This window comes from Tiliqua scincoides, chromosome 1 (assembly GCF_035046505.1).
Source record: "Tiliqua scincoides isolate rTilSci1 chromosome 1, rTilSci1.hap2, whole genome shotgun sequence".
Classification (NCBI taxonomy): Eukaryota; Metazoa; Chordata; class Lepidosauria; order Squamata; family Scincidae; genus Tiliqua; species Tiliqua scincoides.
The window spans coordinates 61,959,851-61,976,456 of NC_089821.1; the positions used below are offsets into that span (position 1 = coordinate 61,959,851).

Below are 16,606 nucleotides of genomic sequence, written 5' to 3' on the forward strand. Positions count from 1 at the left end.
CCGGATAGTACATGTCAAGGTCCTGCAATTATCAATGGAGAACTGGGCCTGAGTTGCTGCAAGGGTAAAAGGGGGGGGGGCATGTATGGAAAGAACCTTGTTATGAACGTGAAATGAATATTACTGAATGAGGGTATTTGCAGGAGGGGAAACTGTCCTTACTGCCACTTCTATGACCAGAGATGCATTTGTCAAGCAGCAAAATTGAAACATAGGAAAATCAGAACCAAGACATTTACTTTATTTTTTAATAACAATATCAATTAAAAAAAACAGACATAACTTTCTGAAAACAGCTTTCTACCTCATAATTTCACAGAAATTAGCTTGGAAATATTGTTTTGTCCTCCCCTCCTCTGATTCCTGCATTGTTTCTTTTTCATACTCTAACCACAGTAAGCAGAGATGAAGCCTGAGGCTAATGAAACCTCACCAACTTTCCACATTGGGGAGCTGTGGGAAGGAAGGCAGAGGAAGGTGATGGCACCAAAAACAGCAAAGAATCTGAGAAAACTGGAGAGCCTTCCTATTCAGCCTCCTGCCCCAAAGGCCCCAGGCATTTTCTCTCATCAAATATGTAAGAGCGTTTGGCTGCAATCCTAACCACACTACCCTGAGAGTAAACCCCATTGAACAAAATAGGACTTACAACTGAGTAGACCTGGTTAGGATTGTGCCCTTTGTTGAAGGGGGGATGAGGGTGCTCACAGCATGACTACGTTTCTCCCTTTACCTTGGCTGGGTGACCAGTGACAAGTGGGCCTAGAACACTAGCTTTGATTCACTTAGCAATTCAGAATTCAAGGGTCTCCACAGTTGTTCTTACTTCCTATTTCTCCTCTGCCAATGGTTATGCTGAAACCCATCCACTCTTTCTCTCTGTGGCCATTTCTTAGATGGTCAAATGTGGCCATTTCAAATATCTTGTGCCATTGTTTTTAAAACCCTCACAAAAACAGGTGAGGAGGGTACAGCTGATTCAAAAGCAGGTTGCTTCAGATAAGACAATGTGGAAAAGGGAACAAGAAGTGGAGTCCCTTTGTGCTTCCTATCCCTTTGCAGGTCCTGTCTTGTCTGAAACAGAACTTATGTGTCTTTCCAACCCAGAAGATCTACAAGCTGTCCTTGCATTTATGCATCTTTTTGGCAGGGGAGGTGTGCAAGTTCTATTTTGGACAAGACAAAGATGGGAAGGATATGTGAAACTCTTGCACTTCATATTCTCTCAGCAAAATTATTGCATCCATGGTGACTCTGAGAAGAGTGTGGCCTATGAAGGGTCCTTTCATGACCATTTCCTCTTCCTTGTGAAACTCGCTTCCAGGGGACATATGTACTTCATCTCCACCTCCAACAACACAGAATAAGAAACATTTATTTCCAATCTTCCACCAACCACAAGAACCACAGGTAAGGTAAGAAGGTCATAGTGGGCTTAGAACCATCTCTGCCTCTCTACCTGAGGTGAGATACAGCTGTAAGACTTGAAAGGAAAAAAGAAACAGAGTTAGCATGAACCATAAATCCAACTCTGGTTTTTGACCCTTTGACACAAGTCTTTCCCTTCTTCTCAAAACCTCTCAAGACACTGATTTCCCCTGTACTCCCCTTGACATGAACTTGTGCTAAGGCCAGGCACCTCATGAGCAAACCGTGGTTGTCCTACTTTCTTGTCTCACTTCAGGAACTAAAGGTCAGGGTTCATACACTATGACACAACTGAGCCAGACCACTGTGACCTTTCCCTGCCAGTTTTATGAACTTTTGTGTATCTGTCCAAGTGTGTACCTAGCTGGCTGTAACACTGGAGGGTTTATCCCATTCTCCCTTTAGCAGGAATCTTGACCTTTCAACACTACTGAGTTAATAAATGCAATTTCTGACTAAGAAATTAGATCCCTTAAGAAAAGTCACAAAAATCCCAAAGAAAACATGGTTTGTTTTAAATAGTTCCATAGAAATCCTTCGACTCTGAGAGCCTGGCGCAGGCCTCTGAGCAATGCTGTGTCCAGGAGCAGACCTGCAGCAAAGTGGAAACTGTGCTGAATCATGGGAGCAAAGCCAAGGCGGCTGCTCTTGGCTTCCAGAGGAGAGCCAGAAGTGGGGTTCAGCTGGTGGCAGGGCTGGTGTTTAGTCTTTGGGTGTCTTCTTGCTGCGTGAATTCCACATGCCACGCTTGGAATGATAGTAATGGTAAAAGTTCCTGAGTCGCAAACGTTCCACCTCCAGTCCGCTCTGTAGCACCCTGGAACAAAGGAAAAAAGGAAGGCAAACAAAAGGAGAGGGGGAGGGAGGTCATTTATTTATTTAAATGGTTTATATCCAGCCTTTCCCTTCAAATAAACTGTGCTCAAGGCAGCATATAACATGCAGGGGAAAAAACACAGTAAAATGGCAAAGTTCTTCAACTAAATGTTTGCCATGAACTTAGTCCATTTCCATAATTACAACAGGGGTTGAGCCTCTTGTTTGAGGCTCATCTTATTTGTGCCATGTCTGAATCTTGCTAATGTTGGATAGAACATGGAAGGCAAATCAAATGTACTATCTAGCCCATATAGGCTCTGCATTCCTACCATATAATGATTGCAGTGTGTCGTGTGTGAAAAATGCTTTCGGGACTGCCTAGATCCCTTCAATGAAGGCCAGCCTCTTGGCTGAAGACCAGCCTCAGTGCACCAAATGCTGTGAATACTTACTTTCACAGCTGAACAACCCAGTAAGAGGAACAAAGTTCCTCAACAATGTATTTTTGCAACTTTAAAAAACACAGCTATATGGGGCTGTAAACCCAGCCAGAACCAGAGCATGCAGGAATGTACTTTTTCATCCCGCACACTGTTTTCTCCCAAAAATCAGCCCCTGAAGTGCTTTTGGAGCATGTGTGTTCTTCCTATGCACAGCAGACCTAAACTCATTGGCAGGGGGCAAAGCCACCTGTTGCTGTATGATGACAATTCCCCTAAGATTATGAGTTCTAAGACTGCAGCAAAGATATTCAAGATGCAAGGATTCCCAGTGGATTCTGTAATACTGGGGACAGAGCATTACTGAGCAATTTAGAGCTCAATCCTAGGCATGACATCCTAAGCATATCTCAGAAATAAATCCCTTTATAGTCAATGGGGGTTACTCCCAGGTAACTGTGGAAAATATGGAAAAGACTGCAGCCCTATAGCCCAATCCTATAATGTGATTTACTGTGGCACTGTTCCGCTGCCATAGAACAGCTGTCAATGACATGCAGTGCGTGCTGCTGGCGGTAATTTTTGAGCTGCAGCAGCAAAGGAGCAGCAGATTTTGACTCTTTTGTTTGGGAAGCCACCATGCAAGACTGTGGTCATGGCAGGACTAAACAGACAACAATTAAAAGAAATTATGTGTAAATTGCATCCTTCCCAGTGTAAGTCACAGTCAGAGAAACCTTGCAGGACTCCTGCTGCACAGTGTGGGAAAACTGGCTTCCTCTATATTAAGCAGAGGATAAAATCATGGGATGAATACAGCTTTCTAGTGCTTTGTACAACAGAATATGTAAATGAAAAATGGTGCAAGCCTGTTGAAAAGAAAACTTCCAAGCAGACTGACAGCTTTAGGGCATTTCAGCCTTTGCATGAAAGCCTCAGGCCTTTTTAAAGTCAATTGTACAACATCCTATAATAGATGGCGACAAAATAGCGGGGAGGGAGGAGGTGAAGAAGAGAACAGTGCTGCAGTTGACTTTCTTGATTTAAAAAATGTATCTAACTGTGTACTACAGCACAGCAGAAGAATACACACAGCATCAAATTTTACAAAATGGCAGGCCACTGCTGTTGGGGAGAGAATGTGTTAACCCTGTTGCTGTTCACCACTTCTAAAAAATATCTGGCTAGATTAGGGTTGCTGCAGAATCATCTAGTCCTGGAAACAGGCTGAATCTGAATGTAGCACATAGAATCAGGAGCCCTTGGACTGGATTTGGATGGTGTAATGCTGATTTGGCCTCAACTCCCTCCTTTCAGTGACTCTGCAGCTGTGCAGTCCCTGAGCAGTGCCTTATATGCTGAAACCAGCAGGAGGGCTCTAGGCACTTTTCATCATCATCATCTGCACAGTGCTTGCTGACTATGCAAAGTGCTTGCATGCACTATCTTGCTGCAGGTATTACAACTCTGTTTACAATTATCCCTATATTGCAGCTGGGCAGCTGAGGCTGAGAGGGAGCACCCTCTCTAAGGCTGCCTAGTGAGTTCACGGCAGAGGCAAGACTGAATGGGGATAGTCATCAATTGTGGCTCCGCCTCTTAGCCATTTTGTTGCTCCAGCCCTATAAGGTGGTAACCAAGGAGCGGATCTTCTCTGTGGTGGTGCCTTCTTTTGGAATGCTGTTCCCAAGAGTACCTACCTGGTTTGATGGAGTTTAGATGCCAGAACCTTTTTATTTGCCCAGGCTCCTAACTGATTACAGGTGTCCACCCGTATTCGTGGATCCCATATCTGTGGTTTCATTTAGCAATGGTTCATAAAACCCCATCCTGCTCATGACTCACCTCTCTTCATTTGCAAATGCTTTGCAAAAGAAAGCTTTTTCTTCCTTTTGCTTTGGAACACTTTGGAAAAAGGAAGCAGACACTGAGAACCTAGACTCATAGCTGCTAGAGGAATACTAAAGGAGGCAACAGTGAGAATGCTATGGAAAGAGGAGTCAAGTGTTTGACGTGAGGTAGGAGTGGGATGGGGAAAATCTGAGTAGGATTTGCTGCAATCTGTGATTTTGCGTATCCGTGGTAGCAGCAGGAATCTATCCCTCGTGGACATGGGGGATACCTGTAGCTGACACCTCTTGTTGTCCAAGGTTTTATTCATTATTACTGCTTTAACTGCTGCTTGTCCCATTTATATTTGTAAAGATTACTATGTTTAAACTGCTGCTGAATTTTGATTTCTTTTAATTATTATTGGAAACTCTTGAATTATTGAAAGCTCTTGAATTATTGAAAGTTCTTAATTAATTAGTCAGGGTACACATTTCTCAAATAAACAACAACATGGTGCAAGAGCAAAAATATAGTCAGGACTCAAGACAACTGACTTCTCTCCAAAACATTCCAAGCTATCTACCTAGATTAGCAAATTGCCCTTGACCTTCATCAAGCACAATTCCTACATTACCACAGCAGGGAAGGCTTTTCACACAGTGCATCCTCACCTGTCTAACAGCTCCCAGTCCTCCCCACCCCAGCGGTCCCGGAACTCTTCTGTGTTCATCCCCCCGATACGATCAAAGTCCGACTTGTAGATTCCAAAGAGGCCAAAGCCATTCACTTCCCAGTAGCCTGAAGAAAGATGAACCAAGAATGACTCCTAGATCTTGAGGGGAGTGCAGTGCTCAGCTGCAAGGTCCATGCAGTTCATGTTATTCACAGAAGCCACTGTGTCCTCTACTGGCAGCAAATAGTATTATCTGATGCAGATACACCACATATTCAGAGTTAACGTTTGGTGGACCAATTTTAGGAGGTGAAGATATGCAACTTTTAACTTCCACAGAATTCTACACAGAATTGAACCCACTCCCCAGCCTTGTCTCCTGGTAACTATGAATGACTCAGTGCCCCTTCTTCATTACTGAGCCTGCAGAGTTCAGCCACATTGCCAGTCTCTTCACTCACTCTTGGGCACACTAATAGGTTCAACGTTGCAAGTGCATTTGTATTTATTCTCATTCATAAAAATTCAGCAGTGGGCCTCTTAGGTCTTTCTTTGCAACAGGCAAGGTGGCTACTTTTGTTGACAGGATGATGGATTTGGTGGATCTGGGACATGTTCTACTCTTGTGTGCATGTGTACCAATTCCTGGTCAAAATGTAAAGGCTCAGGAGACAGCAAAGCTACTGGAAGCCAAGTGGAAGACACTGCTGTATACATGTCCTCCTTGGAGCTATTTCTACAGTGAAGATGATGGCCTCTATCTTTTAAAGATTAAATACCTCTACAAAGCAAGGGCTCTGTCAATAAGAAGATAATAATAGTAGCTTAAGAAAAAGAAAAAACATAAGAACAGCCCCGCTGGATCAGACTATAGGCCCATCTAGTCCAGCTCCCTGTATCTCACAGTGGCCCCCCAAATGCCCCAGGGAGCACACCACATAACAAGAGACCTGCAGTCTGGTGCCCTCCCCTGCATCTGACATAGCCCATTTCTAAAATCAGGAAAACAAAACTCCATAAGAACTGAAGAACTTCCTAGGCTGCTTCAGATCAAAACTCCATATAACCCAGCACCCTTATCTCCAACAGTGGCCAGGGGCCAGCCAGGTACCTCTGAGAAGCTCACAAAGCAAGATTAGGAGATAGCCACCCCTTGAGGCTAGCAGCCAGAAGGGCTGGAATTGGCCTGGAGCCCAGCTAGGCGTTTAAAGCCAGCCCCTCTGTGCACTGTGGATATAGCTTACACATGTGAAATTTGCTAAAATTTAGTGATCTTGAAAATCCCACCTTTAATTTTTTTTTAAGTGCTAGTTTGTTGCCCTTAAGGTTACAACAATAGTCTTTAAACCATGCAGGCAATGCCAGAGGAGCTGAAAGGAGCATGTTTGGGGAGAACCTGAAGTATTAAAATGTTGCTCAGATGGCCCTGCCACAACAGAACTAGGGGGAAAAAAGAAAACAGGGTGATCCTGTCACTTTTAACAGGGAACTCTGCAATTGTGAAGGCTTCCTCAGTGTGCCTGCTTGCCTGTGAAGAGATCTGGAAGATCCACAGTAACTCCTGCCCCATGATGGAGCAGAGTGTGTGGATGAGGAGAGAATTGGTATCAGAAAAATTCCCCTTCCCTGCCAGTCACTTTTGGGCTGAATCTACTCATGCATCAGAATGAGAATGGCAGTACCACTTTGGCTGCAGATGAGGAATACACCCTTCAAATCCCCCCTCCCCCATAAAAAGATTAGCACATCCAGGAGAAAGATTCTAGCCCGGCCCTTTGCCCACTGTGCTGGTTTTCTATTTCTATGGTTTTCTTAACATAGAGTACAAGAAAAAAAAAATTGTGATGTTCCACCTGCAGTCTGAAGTGGCCTGATCCATTTTAGGACCTCAGCAGGCTGCCACCTGATTTTGCTACATATGCAGATCAGTCCTCAATCTGCATCTGTTCCATGTTATCTCAGGAAGGCAGAGCACTGGAAGAAGGCAGTAGCTTTCACCCTGCTGCCCATTTCCAATGCTCTCACCTCAGCACAATTTCGCCTCCGATTTTCAACACAGTGGCCAAAAATATAAAACAGATTTAAGGTGACAAGTATAAGCAGAAGACAGGCAATCCTAACTGCATAAAGCTCAGGTATCCTGAAGAATAAATTAGAATGTGAATACATACATTAAGAACAATAACCTCAGCGCTGACTCCTTCCCACCGAACAACCACTTTCTAGTAAAACATTCATACACCTGCTGAATCTTTTTCCTTTTCCACTCAGTCGCTTCTCTTGGCCATATTATTGTTGAGGGTTTCCTGTCAAAGTCATTAGATAAGAACTGCAAAGTTGAGTCTCCCAGAAGGAAAGTTTCAGCGGAGACTCCTGGGTTCTGCCTTCAGGCAAACGTTTCAGCCTTTCTCTCTTTGACTATAGGGATGTCAGTATCTTTCTGACAGCAGGGCCAACCAGAGAGTTTATGGGGTCTGGGGCAGTTGTGATGTTGGGGGCCCTGTCACATATGTTGTGTACAAATGCGAGAATTCTCACAAGTGGTTATTCCTTGCCTTGGATTTGGGTGCCCTCCAAGGACAGGAACTGATTAATGGCCCATATCTGAGGGTCCACCAGTCTGACCTCTGGAGCTCCCCGCTCTAGTGCCCACCTTTACGTGAGTCAGTGGTGGAGTACCATGCTGCATTGTGTGTCAATCCATTAATGCCTTCTTCTGTCCTCCGTATCTGCAAATGGGCTTCCTTTACAAAGCCAATTGCAGATGGCTGCAGAGAGATGAGACAAGACTATGGCAAAGAACCTGCTCAAGCTGAGCCAGCTGCTTTGCTGTCAGGGTTTGGATGGAATCTTTGGATGAAGGCTTGAACAGTGCTGAGTGGAAAAAGCCCTCCCCCCACTTCTTCCTTCATTATGCTTAGCTGAGGATGGGGGGAGGGGCAGAGTGGAGTTGCAGACATGCCTTACCATTGGGTTCTTGTGGTGAGCTCCCACAGCCCAGCCTCATGACGATGGGTGCATAGGCCAGCTTTCCCTCCACACAATGCTTTCGGATACTGTCTAGGATGTTCAGGGGGAAGTGGATGTGCAAGTCACACAGGAAAACAATGCTGCTGCTGTCCTGAGGGAGCAAAGATGGCACAGATAGGCCATGACTGTGTGACAAACCAGATGCCATAAAGCCCTGGGAAACGTTGCCCCTTTCCCCTTGATGCTCACCTCTATGGAGTCTACTCCAGCCTGCAGACCTGCTGAGCGTTCAAAGTTTCCTGTGCGCTTCAAGTATTGGTACCTGTGAAGAGGATGCACACCAGTAACAACTGGCAGGAATGAAGGGTGCAGAGATGGCAGATGAAGAGGACAGAGATGATCAGGGGCTGGAGGGGCTGGCAAAACATCAACCTCTGCATGGCTGTAACTTGGCTGAAATGATCAGAAGCTTCCAAAGATTCAGGAGGTAGAAACAGATGTAAGTAAACAGCTGAAGGAAGCTAATGACTATAGGTCAGTGACAAGGCAGGCTCCAGACAAGTAAGAGGTAGGGCTGTTCAACCATTAAAGAATGTTCAGTTTGATTGATTGACTGCCTTTTAACTGAACCAAGTGAACTATTTAATTAAATGTAAACATTTTAGCATGGTACAAAAATCTCATTATTGTCCCTGATGAGGGTTCCGTTTCTGTGCATAGGCAGTTCATTGGCCGCATTTACTTTCACATCAACATGCACAGGATCTGGTTGCAAAACTTTAAGTGGATTCCTATATCAATGAAAACCTACAGTCCTCAGAATACTGTCACAGATTATTAAGTGGGTATTTGAGGACAACACATATAACAATGAGGTCACCACAACACAGATAAGAGCGGAGAAGTGGCTGCAGTGAAATATGCTTTCTCTCTCTTCCCCCCCCCCCCCACACATTTAGGGCTCAATCCTAACCCCTTATGTCAGTGCTTTCCAGCACTGATATAAGGGCAATGCAGCTCTGAGGTAAGGGAACAAACATTCCCTTACTTTGAGGAGGCCTCCGTGAGTGATACCAAACTGCAGGATGCAACACACGTCCCATTGGCACCGCTATGCCAGTGCTGGAATGCACTGACATAAGGGGTTAGGATTGCACCCTTAATGCGTGAGTTTCATATGCTTCATGTGACTGCATCAAGGACCATTCTATCCTTGGTTCTTCCTTTCAGGCACACACATGCCAAGCACCAGATTTATTTAAAAGGTTTTAGTAATTTCCTAAGTGGCCAATGCACACCGTTTGATGCCAAGGATTGTGTTGGCTATAATTAGTAGTCAGACTTGAAAAGCAGACTGTTGGGGTTTGTGATGGCACAAGAAGAGTGCCCAAGAACTTTCACCATTGCTTGGGTTACCTGGGCAGATGAGCCTCCTGAAGTGCTTTCTCCACATCCATGTCGTCACTATCAAAGTCCACCAGGATCACATTGAAGTTGGCATCCTTGGTGTTCAAGTATAAGTTGGCCATGTCTGAGATGAACTGCTGTACCCAGCGTGCTTGGTTCTTCACTGCAAGACATGGGCATGGACCTTTGGCATTTCATGCACTACCACTTGGTACACCATGCTCAGGGGAGCATTTCCATGACAAAATGCTCATATTATCTGCATGGCGATGTATGAGCAGTGGCAAGAAAGTAATACGCTATGTGTGTGTCATGCATAACCAAGACTGCAGAGGTATTCAACATGCAGCAATTCATATTCAGAAGAATAATGCAGAAGGAGAGAATTATACAGTGCAAAGTGTCAAATAGAGAGATAAGTACCAATGTAGTTTCCTTATCACCTATTGATCAGTGTATATTTTGAACTTCCACATTCTAACCACAGAATATGATTTCTATATGCGCACAGATGGTCATTTTCATAATTAATTCAGGTCACAGAATCTGACTCTTTTTAGGGTGCAGAATATGAGGATTTCTTTTTTGGTGAGCAGAGCAGACCACCTCATGCCCTTGAAATTGAAAAAAATTTATCAGCAGAGGTCATGGCAAGAGCCTGACTTTCCTGAGACTGCATTCCATGCTGCTCAGATAACTCAGAAAGTCTCATGGAAGGATTGATCATATGAGAAGTTTCCACTAGTACTTTCTGCACCAAACCTGGGCACAGATATGGCTATTTCCCATCTTATATGCTAGTACTATATGCAGCATGGGAAGCAGCACCCTCTCCACCCGGATAATGTATGAATTGGGTTAAGGTCTCAATCAAAGCCTTTCTGAAAACAGATCTTAGCACCCAATCCTATCCAACTTTCCAGCACTGGTGCAACTGTAATGCAGCCTCGAGTTAAAAGAACAAATGTTCCTATAGCTTGAGGAGGCCTCTGTGACTGCCTCCCCACCGCAGGATGCAGTGCATGCCCCACTGGTACCGATGCACTGGCACTGGAAAACTGGATAGGATTCAGCCCCTAGTTGTTTCAGAGATAAAGACAGTAGGAAAGAAGACTCATTCCTTGTGGTAGGTGCACTTGTTTTTCCTCTATGAAACAGGTTTTGCAGATTTTTGTATTATTTTGACAACCTGTTTTGAGCAGGGCTGATAGTGAGACAAGTGAAGACACTTAAGCCACTTGCAGCTCTCTAAAACCTCCTCCTGCCTGTTTCCAGCCTTGGTTGGGCCCCTTTCTTCTTATGCCCTTGGACCCAGTGAGACAAGGCACTCGCTACCTGACCACCAGGGCACCTCAAAGCAGCTGTTCCTTCTTAGGAGACAGAAGACAGCCTCTCACCTGGCACCACAAAATGGACCATAACCTCATGCCTCCAGCTGAGCCGCAGTGGCCGGCACAGGATGGGCTTTCCATAGAGCAGGCTCCAGGCACTAGGTGGTGGCTGAGATTCAGTGGACATAGTTGCAGGCCCTTCCGGGTTGACTTCAGTGCTGTCCTCTGACTTGCCCTGGTGAAGCAGGACATAGATGTATTCAGAGAGCCGAACTGTCCTCTGACCTCTGTCCATCAGCTCCAGTTCCACAAGGTAACGATTGCCCCGGGCTGTGTCTCGCCGTTTCTCCACATTGATGATCCTCAAGAGGGTGTAGATGCTGTGGATGGGAGAATATAAAGCTGACATAGTCTTAGACCAGAACAAATCCTCTCCATCTCATTTGGGAAACCTTCCTCCTTGTGCAGTAACTGCAGGAGTAACCTGGGAGAGGCTCTAATGCACACAGGATGCTCTCCAACAGCTGACAGCTATGGGGACAATAACTCTCTTGTGTGGAGCTGATCCTGATTGGACAGGCCTAATCCCCAGTAGTTCAGGTGGGCTATGGAGGTAGGGCTCACAAAACTGCCTGACTTCAGCATTGACACAGTGGGATTGTATGGGCATTTCTTCAAACTAGCAGGCCTTTGTGACCCTCACCACATCAGGAGGAGAAGGAACAAAGGTCTTGGTCTGCTATTCATTTCAAGCAAATTGAAGGGAGTATCTACTACAAAGTCAGAAATTTGGTGTTCTGAGGCTGGAGCCTGACCATTGCCTTGCAAGAGGCATTATAAGTAGCTGATGCAAGTAAGCTGATTTATCTTGACACACATAACCATGTTGTGGCAACGACCCCAGGATGGAGATTGTGTTCAAATACTAGTGATAAGCTGCAATGTTAAATTTGCTTCTATCTGCTGAATTGCCGCTAGCTAGAGGAAGGCGCACAGCTACTGAAAGAGAACACAGCACTTTACCAAAGGTAAAATCTTAATGTAGGCAAACTCCTGAGGGTCTCCTTCCTACCCCTGCCAAGCTGTGCAAATAACATTCCCTTTTGCCATCCCTACCCGCCATTCTTCTCATTGAGTTTCTCCATATACTGGGCCACCACATCCACCACCTCACTCTCACTCAGCTGCAGGTTTCCCGAGACATTGCACCGCAGGTCATTCCAGTCTGAGCGCAGCAGCTCAAAATCCACGGGGCTGACGCTGAACGTCCTTTGCCAGTTGATGGAGTCCTCTAGCCAGTTCTGCTGCAGCTCTGAGTTCTCATAGCTATAGTCAGACAGTGCCTCCTCTTCCTGGGCCTTCTCAGGCCCCTCAACCTCCTCTTGTTGTGACTCTGTCATTTCTGACATCCGCAAGAAGGATGTCACTTGCACACCTTCAGACAGCACCGCCTCCGACGAATTGTAATCCGGGGTGATCCTTGTTGGGGTGGTGCTCTCAAAGGCTTCTTTGCTGAACAGGCCTTCTGCAGGCAAGGTCAAGGCACTGGGCCGCATCCTCTGCTTACTCTTGGCCTTGGGGGCCTCTCGATCATACAACTGGTCCCATTTCCTGCTAGTCCGCTGCATTTTCCTTTTAGAAGAATCCGTTTCCCTGGAGATGTTGCCAGTGAGCCAAGGTGTCCTACGGCCTGGGGGAGGGAGGAGTTTGTTGGAGGGAACAGCAGGACGTCGTTGAGGGGTTCTAGAGTTTAAGTGCATCTTCCTTGGTGGCTTGGGGTAGATGAAGACTCCAGGAAAAGCGTCCCTTGGGGGCGGGGCCTTTTTCTTGCTAGGCTGCAGGCGAGTCACATACACTTTCTCTGTGGGTTTCTTGTTCTCCTTCTTGGACATCTTCGCCTCCTTAGGGCTCTGTTGCTTGGCCTTTCCAGCAAAGAAGGGCACAGAGAGGTGGGACTGGAGGCTGAGAGAACTGCTCCGCTTTGACAGTGACAGCAGCCCCAGCTCATCCTCCTTCTTCCCATTCTCCTCACCCTCCTTGTTCTGTGCCCAACTGAGGGACCGGCCATGGACAACCACCTGTTCTCCAGGAGATGCTGCATTGCCATAGGCCTGGAAGCCCTTGGATGGAGTCATGGGACTCAGGCTAGGCCCACTCTTTGTGCCAGTGGGGACCAGCTGCCCTGCTGGGGCTCCCTCTTCAGTAAACCTCTTTTGCTTTCGGCGGAAGGTGTAGTAGTCCATGTCATCCCCATAATCCTTTGTGGTTAAGAGTCTCTCTTTCTTCTTCATCTCAGGGAACACATGTGGATCCAACGCACTGGGTCTCTTGTCCTTGGCATCAGGAACTGGGTCAGTGGGCTCAGGACTGTCAGCTCCTTCCTCCTCCTCTTCAAGAAAATCTAAAATATAATAATCAACAGAGCAGACAAGATCTCAAGGCTTGTGTGTATGTCTGAAGCATCTGCAGGATGACAAGGCAAAGAAGGGAGTCTTTGAGTAAGCAGGAGGTGAGAGAGAGGGAGAGAGAGAACTGGGGAGGAAAGTATTTAGGGTGAGTGCAGAGCAGTGGTACTCAAACTGGTGGGTTGTGACCCTTCACATAAAGGTTCTTTAAGGGGTGGGGAAAGGGGAGAGGCAGAGACACAAGTCCCAGGATTGTGTCGCAAAGGAGAGTGAGTGGGAGTGCTTTTACTCACTTAGGATTGCAGCAGTCTTCAGAAGGTGTAGGGAGGCCTGTGCAGCCCTCTGCAAGGCTCCCCGAGGCTTAGAATGTTGAGAAAAAAGCAAGTGCAAACCACTTCCGGTTTGCGAATGCAACCAGGAGTTGGTTTGCACTCGCTTTTTCTCAACACTCTAAGTCTCAGGGAGCCCTGCGGAGGCCTGTCTGGGGCTCCCCGCCCCTCCTGGAGCCTGCTACAGCCCTATGTGAGTAAAAGCGCCTGCCCCTTAGTGACATGATCCAAGGCATCATATCGCTATCCTTGCCCCTCCCCTGCAAAGACTTACTTAGGGAATAGTTTGAGAACAGCTGCTGTAGAGCGCTGGTAGGTATAGCTTCTGCAACCTACCATTTACTGGGATCAGCAACTGTCATGATAGTGATAGTAAGTCAAAGTGCTTGGTAGTACACCAAGGATTTGTTTGCAATTGTACAAAAACATGCAAAATTGTAAAAAGGCGAACTCTTCTGTAATTGTATTCATATAGAATTTGGTGTAGAATCTGGATTCAAAGAACTTAGCTTTTAAAAAAAAATTCTGAGGCTTTGTGCCTGTGCAAATATATGTGAAAGTGAACACAGAGTGTCTGTGAATGACCCTAGTGCTTAGAGGGTGAAGATTCTCTATGCTCCTTCAAGGTTACTTGCCCATTCTGCAGGACCCCCGGGCATGATCCCATACTTAAACCAATTCTACTGAGCTTTGCTGAGCCATAACACTTTTCCTACCTCTAATTTGCCTGAACCAAAGCGTTCTATGGGATGAAGATTAAATATACTCACAAAATAACTTAATGCAAAGTATGAAATTGTGCATATACCCTACTGCAGTGGTATTCAAACTGGGGTGTCATGACGCCCCAGCCTGAGGGTCCTGGTCCCTTTCCCCTTAAGGGGCGGGGGCAGCCAGGTGGCAGGGAGGAGGCAGCGGCGCGATCCCCAGGATTGCGCCACTCAGGGGGGGCTGCAGGGGCTTGGGTACACTTGTCCAAGCCTCCTGCAGCCTCCCGGAGGTGCGGAGAGCCCTGTGTGACCTTCGGCAGGGCTCCCCAGGTCAGGGAAAGTGAAAGTGGGGCAATCGCACCCCACTCCACTAAACTGGAAGCAGAGCGCAATCGCTCCACTTTCCCTTCTGACGGGGCTGCAGGGACTGGGGTGCACCCTCCAGTCCCTGCAGCAGCTGTCCCTGGGTGTAGGGAGCCCTGTGCTAGTCTCTGCAGGGCTCCCCAGGTCAGGGAAAGTGAGAGTGGAGAGATTGTGCTCCACTTCTGGTTTTACGGAGGAAGAGTGCGATATCTCCACTCTCCCTTTCCCTGACCTGGGGAGCCCTGCAGAGACTAGCGCAAGCGCTCATGCCCGGCTCCCTGCACCCAGGGACGGCTGCTGCAGGGATTGGAGGGTGCACCCCAGTCCCTGTAGCCCCGTCAGAATTGCGCTCTACTTCCAGTTTAACGGAGCGGGGTGCAATCGCTCCGCTTTCACTTTCCCTGACCTGGGGAGCCCTGCTGAAGGTCACACAGGGCTCTCCGCACCCCCGGGAGGCTGCAGGAGGCTTGGGCAAGTGTACCCAAGCCCCTGCAGCCCCCCCTGAGTGGCACAATCTTGGGGATCACGCCGCTGCCTCCTCCCTGCCCCTGCTGCCTCCCCCCCGCAAAGACTTACTGTGGGTTTCAAACTCCTTGAGAGTTTGAAAACCGCAGCCCTACTGGTTTGCATAATTAATTTTGAATGAGGATTTTCAATTTCCTTGAGACAAGACCTAGAAATATGAGTCACACAGCCCTGCCCTACTCCTATGCAAACTTCAGCCAGATGGGTCAATAGCAAAAACATTCCCTACACATTAAGTAACCACATCACATAAATTCATTGAGAAGGATCAAGGCTGCATGTTAAAAAGGTGGTGAAATTCTGAGGGGTATTTTTTTCCTCACTGCTACCAGCAATGGATACAGTGGGAAAAGTTCTAATTACATTTTAAAGTGATTGGAAAGGTTGCTCTCAGCACAAATGTGCCCTGTACAGTTTGCTACTGGACTGCAGAAGCTTCTTGCCTGAGTGAGCTTTCAGAAGCCTACTGTGGAGGCACAGAAAGGAAGATGCATTTTGCAAACAGAGATCAAAACGTTTTCAAGGAGGAAAGAACTGCTGCGTGGCAAGAACTGGATATTCTTCGCCCAGGCATGCAAAGCCTCTCAGACGCCTTTGCCCATGTCCTTCTTCAGGGAGGTAGCCAGTGGCACATTCAAATCCAGCAAGTCCAGTCCATTTCACTTAGTATGATGAGAACTAATTCTCTGGGTGACTTCCATTAACAATGCCAATGGGGAAGTCAGTGTTATTACCAAGGAACTAGTTATATATTTGTGTTCAGAAATAGCAGTCAGGTGTGAATACACAGGTGATGCTCAGTGGCAGGGGATGGTATCACTCTCATCTGAAGTGGGAGAATATCTAGGAATAAAGCCAAGAAATGACTTAGTGCAGCATTAATCCAGAGGTCTCCCTGAGCGTACTGAGGGTTCATATGGGATCTCTCTCTCTCTCTCTCTTTCCCGCTACCTGCAACTTTTTGGTCTTCACTGAACAATCTGTTGCACAGCCCTGCCCAGAGACACCCCCTGCCGGGGCTGGAAATACAACTGCTGTAAGTAAGCAGATGGCACAACAGACTTGCATATCATAACACCAGCAACACACATGGGGCTCTAAAGTTGCAGACAAAACGAACTGAAAGATCAGAATCTGGTAGAGAGAGCTGGATTGCCCAAGGATTACTTACTCTCGGGATTCAGGAAGAGAAAGGCTCTATGGTGAGGATCCTCCTCTTCTTCATCCATCTTCATGTATTTGTAAAAGCCAAACCTGGAGCAGCAAAAGACATCTCAGAGGTAAGAGACAGGCAGGCAGGCAGGCAGGCAGGCAGGTAGACAGCCTGTGGTCTGTAATTTAGCAGGGGATTGATTGGGGCATCAAGACTACTT

At 46.7% G+C, this 16,606-nt stretch overlaps 1 protein-coding gene across 1 annotated transcript in view; it reads right to left on the reverse strand.

The window, feature by feature from the left end:
- Positions 1–305: 305 nt before the first annotated feature.
- Positions 306–16,606, reverse strand: part of B4GALNT4 (beta-1,4-N-acetyl-galactosaminyltransferase 4) — a 195,723-nt gene continuing 179,422 nt past the window's right edge. Inside the window, exons 13-20 of the mRNA XM_066630931.1 lie at positions 16,405–16,487; positions 12,018–13,302; positions 10,968–11,281; positions 9,580–9,733; positions 8,413–8,485; positions 8,161–8,314; positions 5,192–5,318; positions 306–2,245 (exon numbers count right to left, since the gene is read on the reverse strand). Coding sequence (XP_066487028.1) covers positions 2,131–2,245; positions 5,192–5,318; positions 8,161–8,314; positions 8,413–8,485; positions 9,580–9,733; positions 10,968–11,281; positions 12,018–13,302; positions 16,405–16,487 — 2,305 coding nt within the window. The 3' untranslated portion in view covers positions 306–2,130. The remainder of the gene's footprint in view (positions 2,246–5,191; positions 5,319–8,160; positions 8,315–8,412; positions 8,486–9,579; positions 9,734–10,967; positions 11,282–12,017; positions 13,303–16,404; positions 16,488–16,606) is intronic.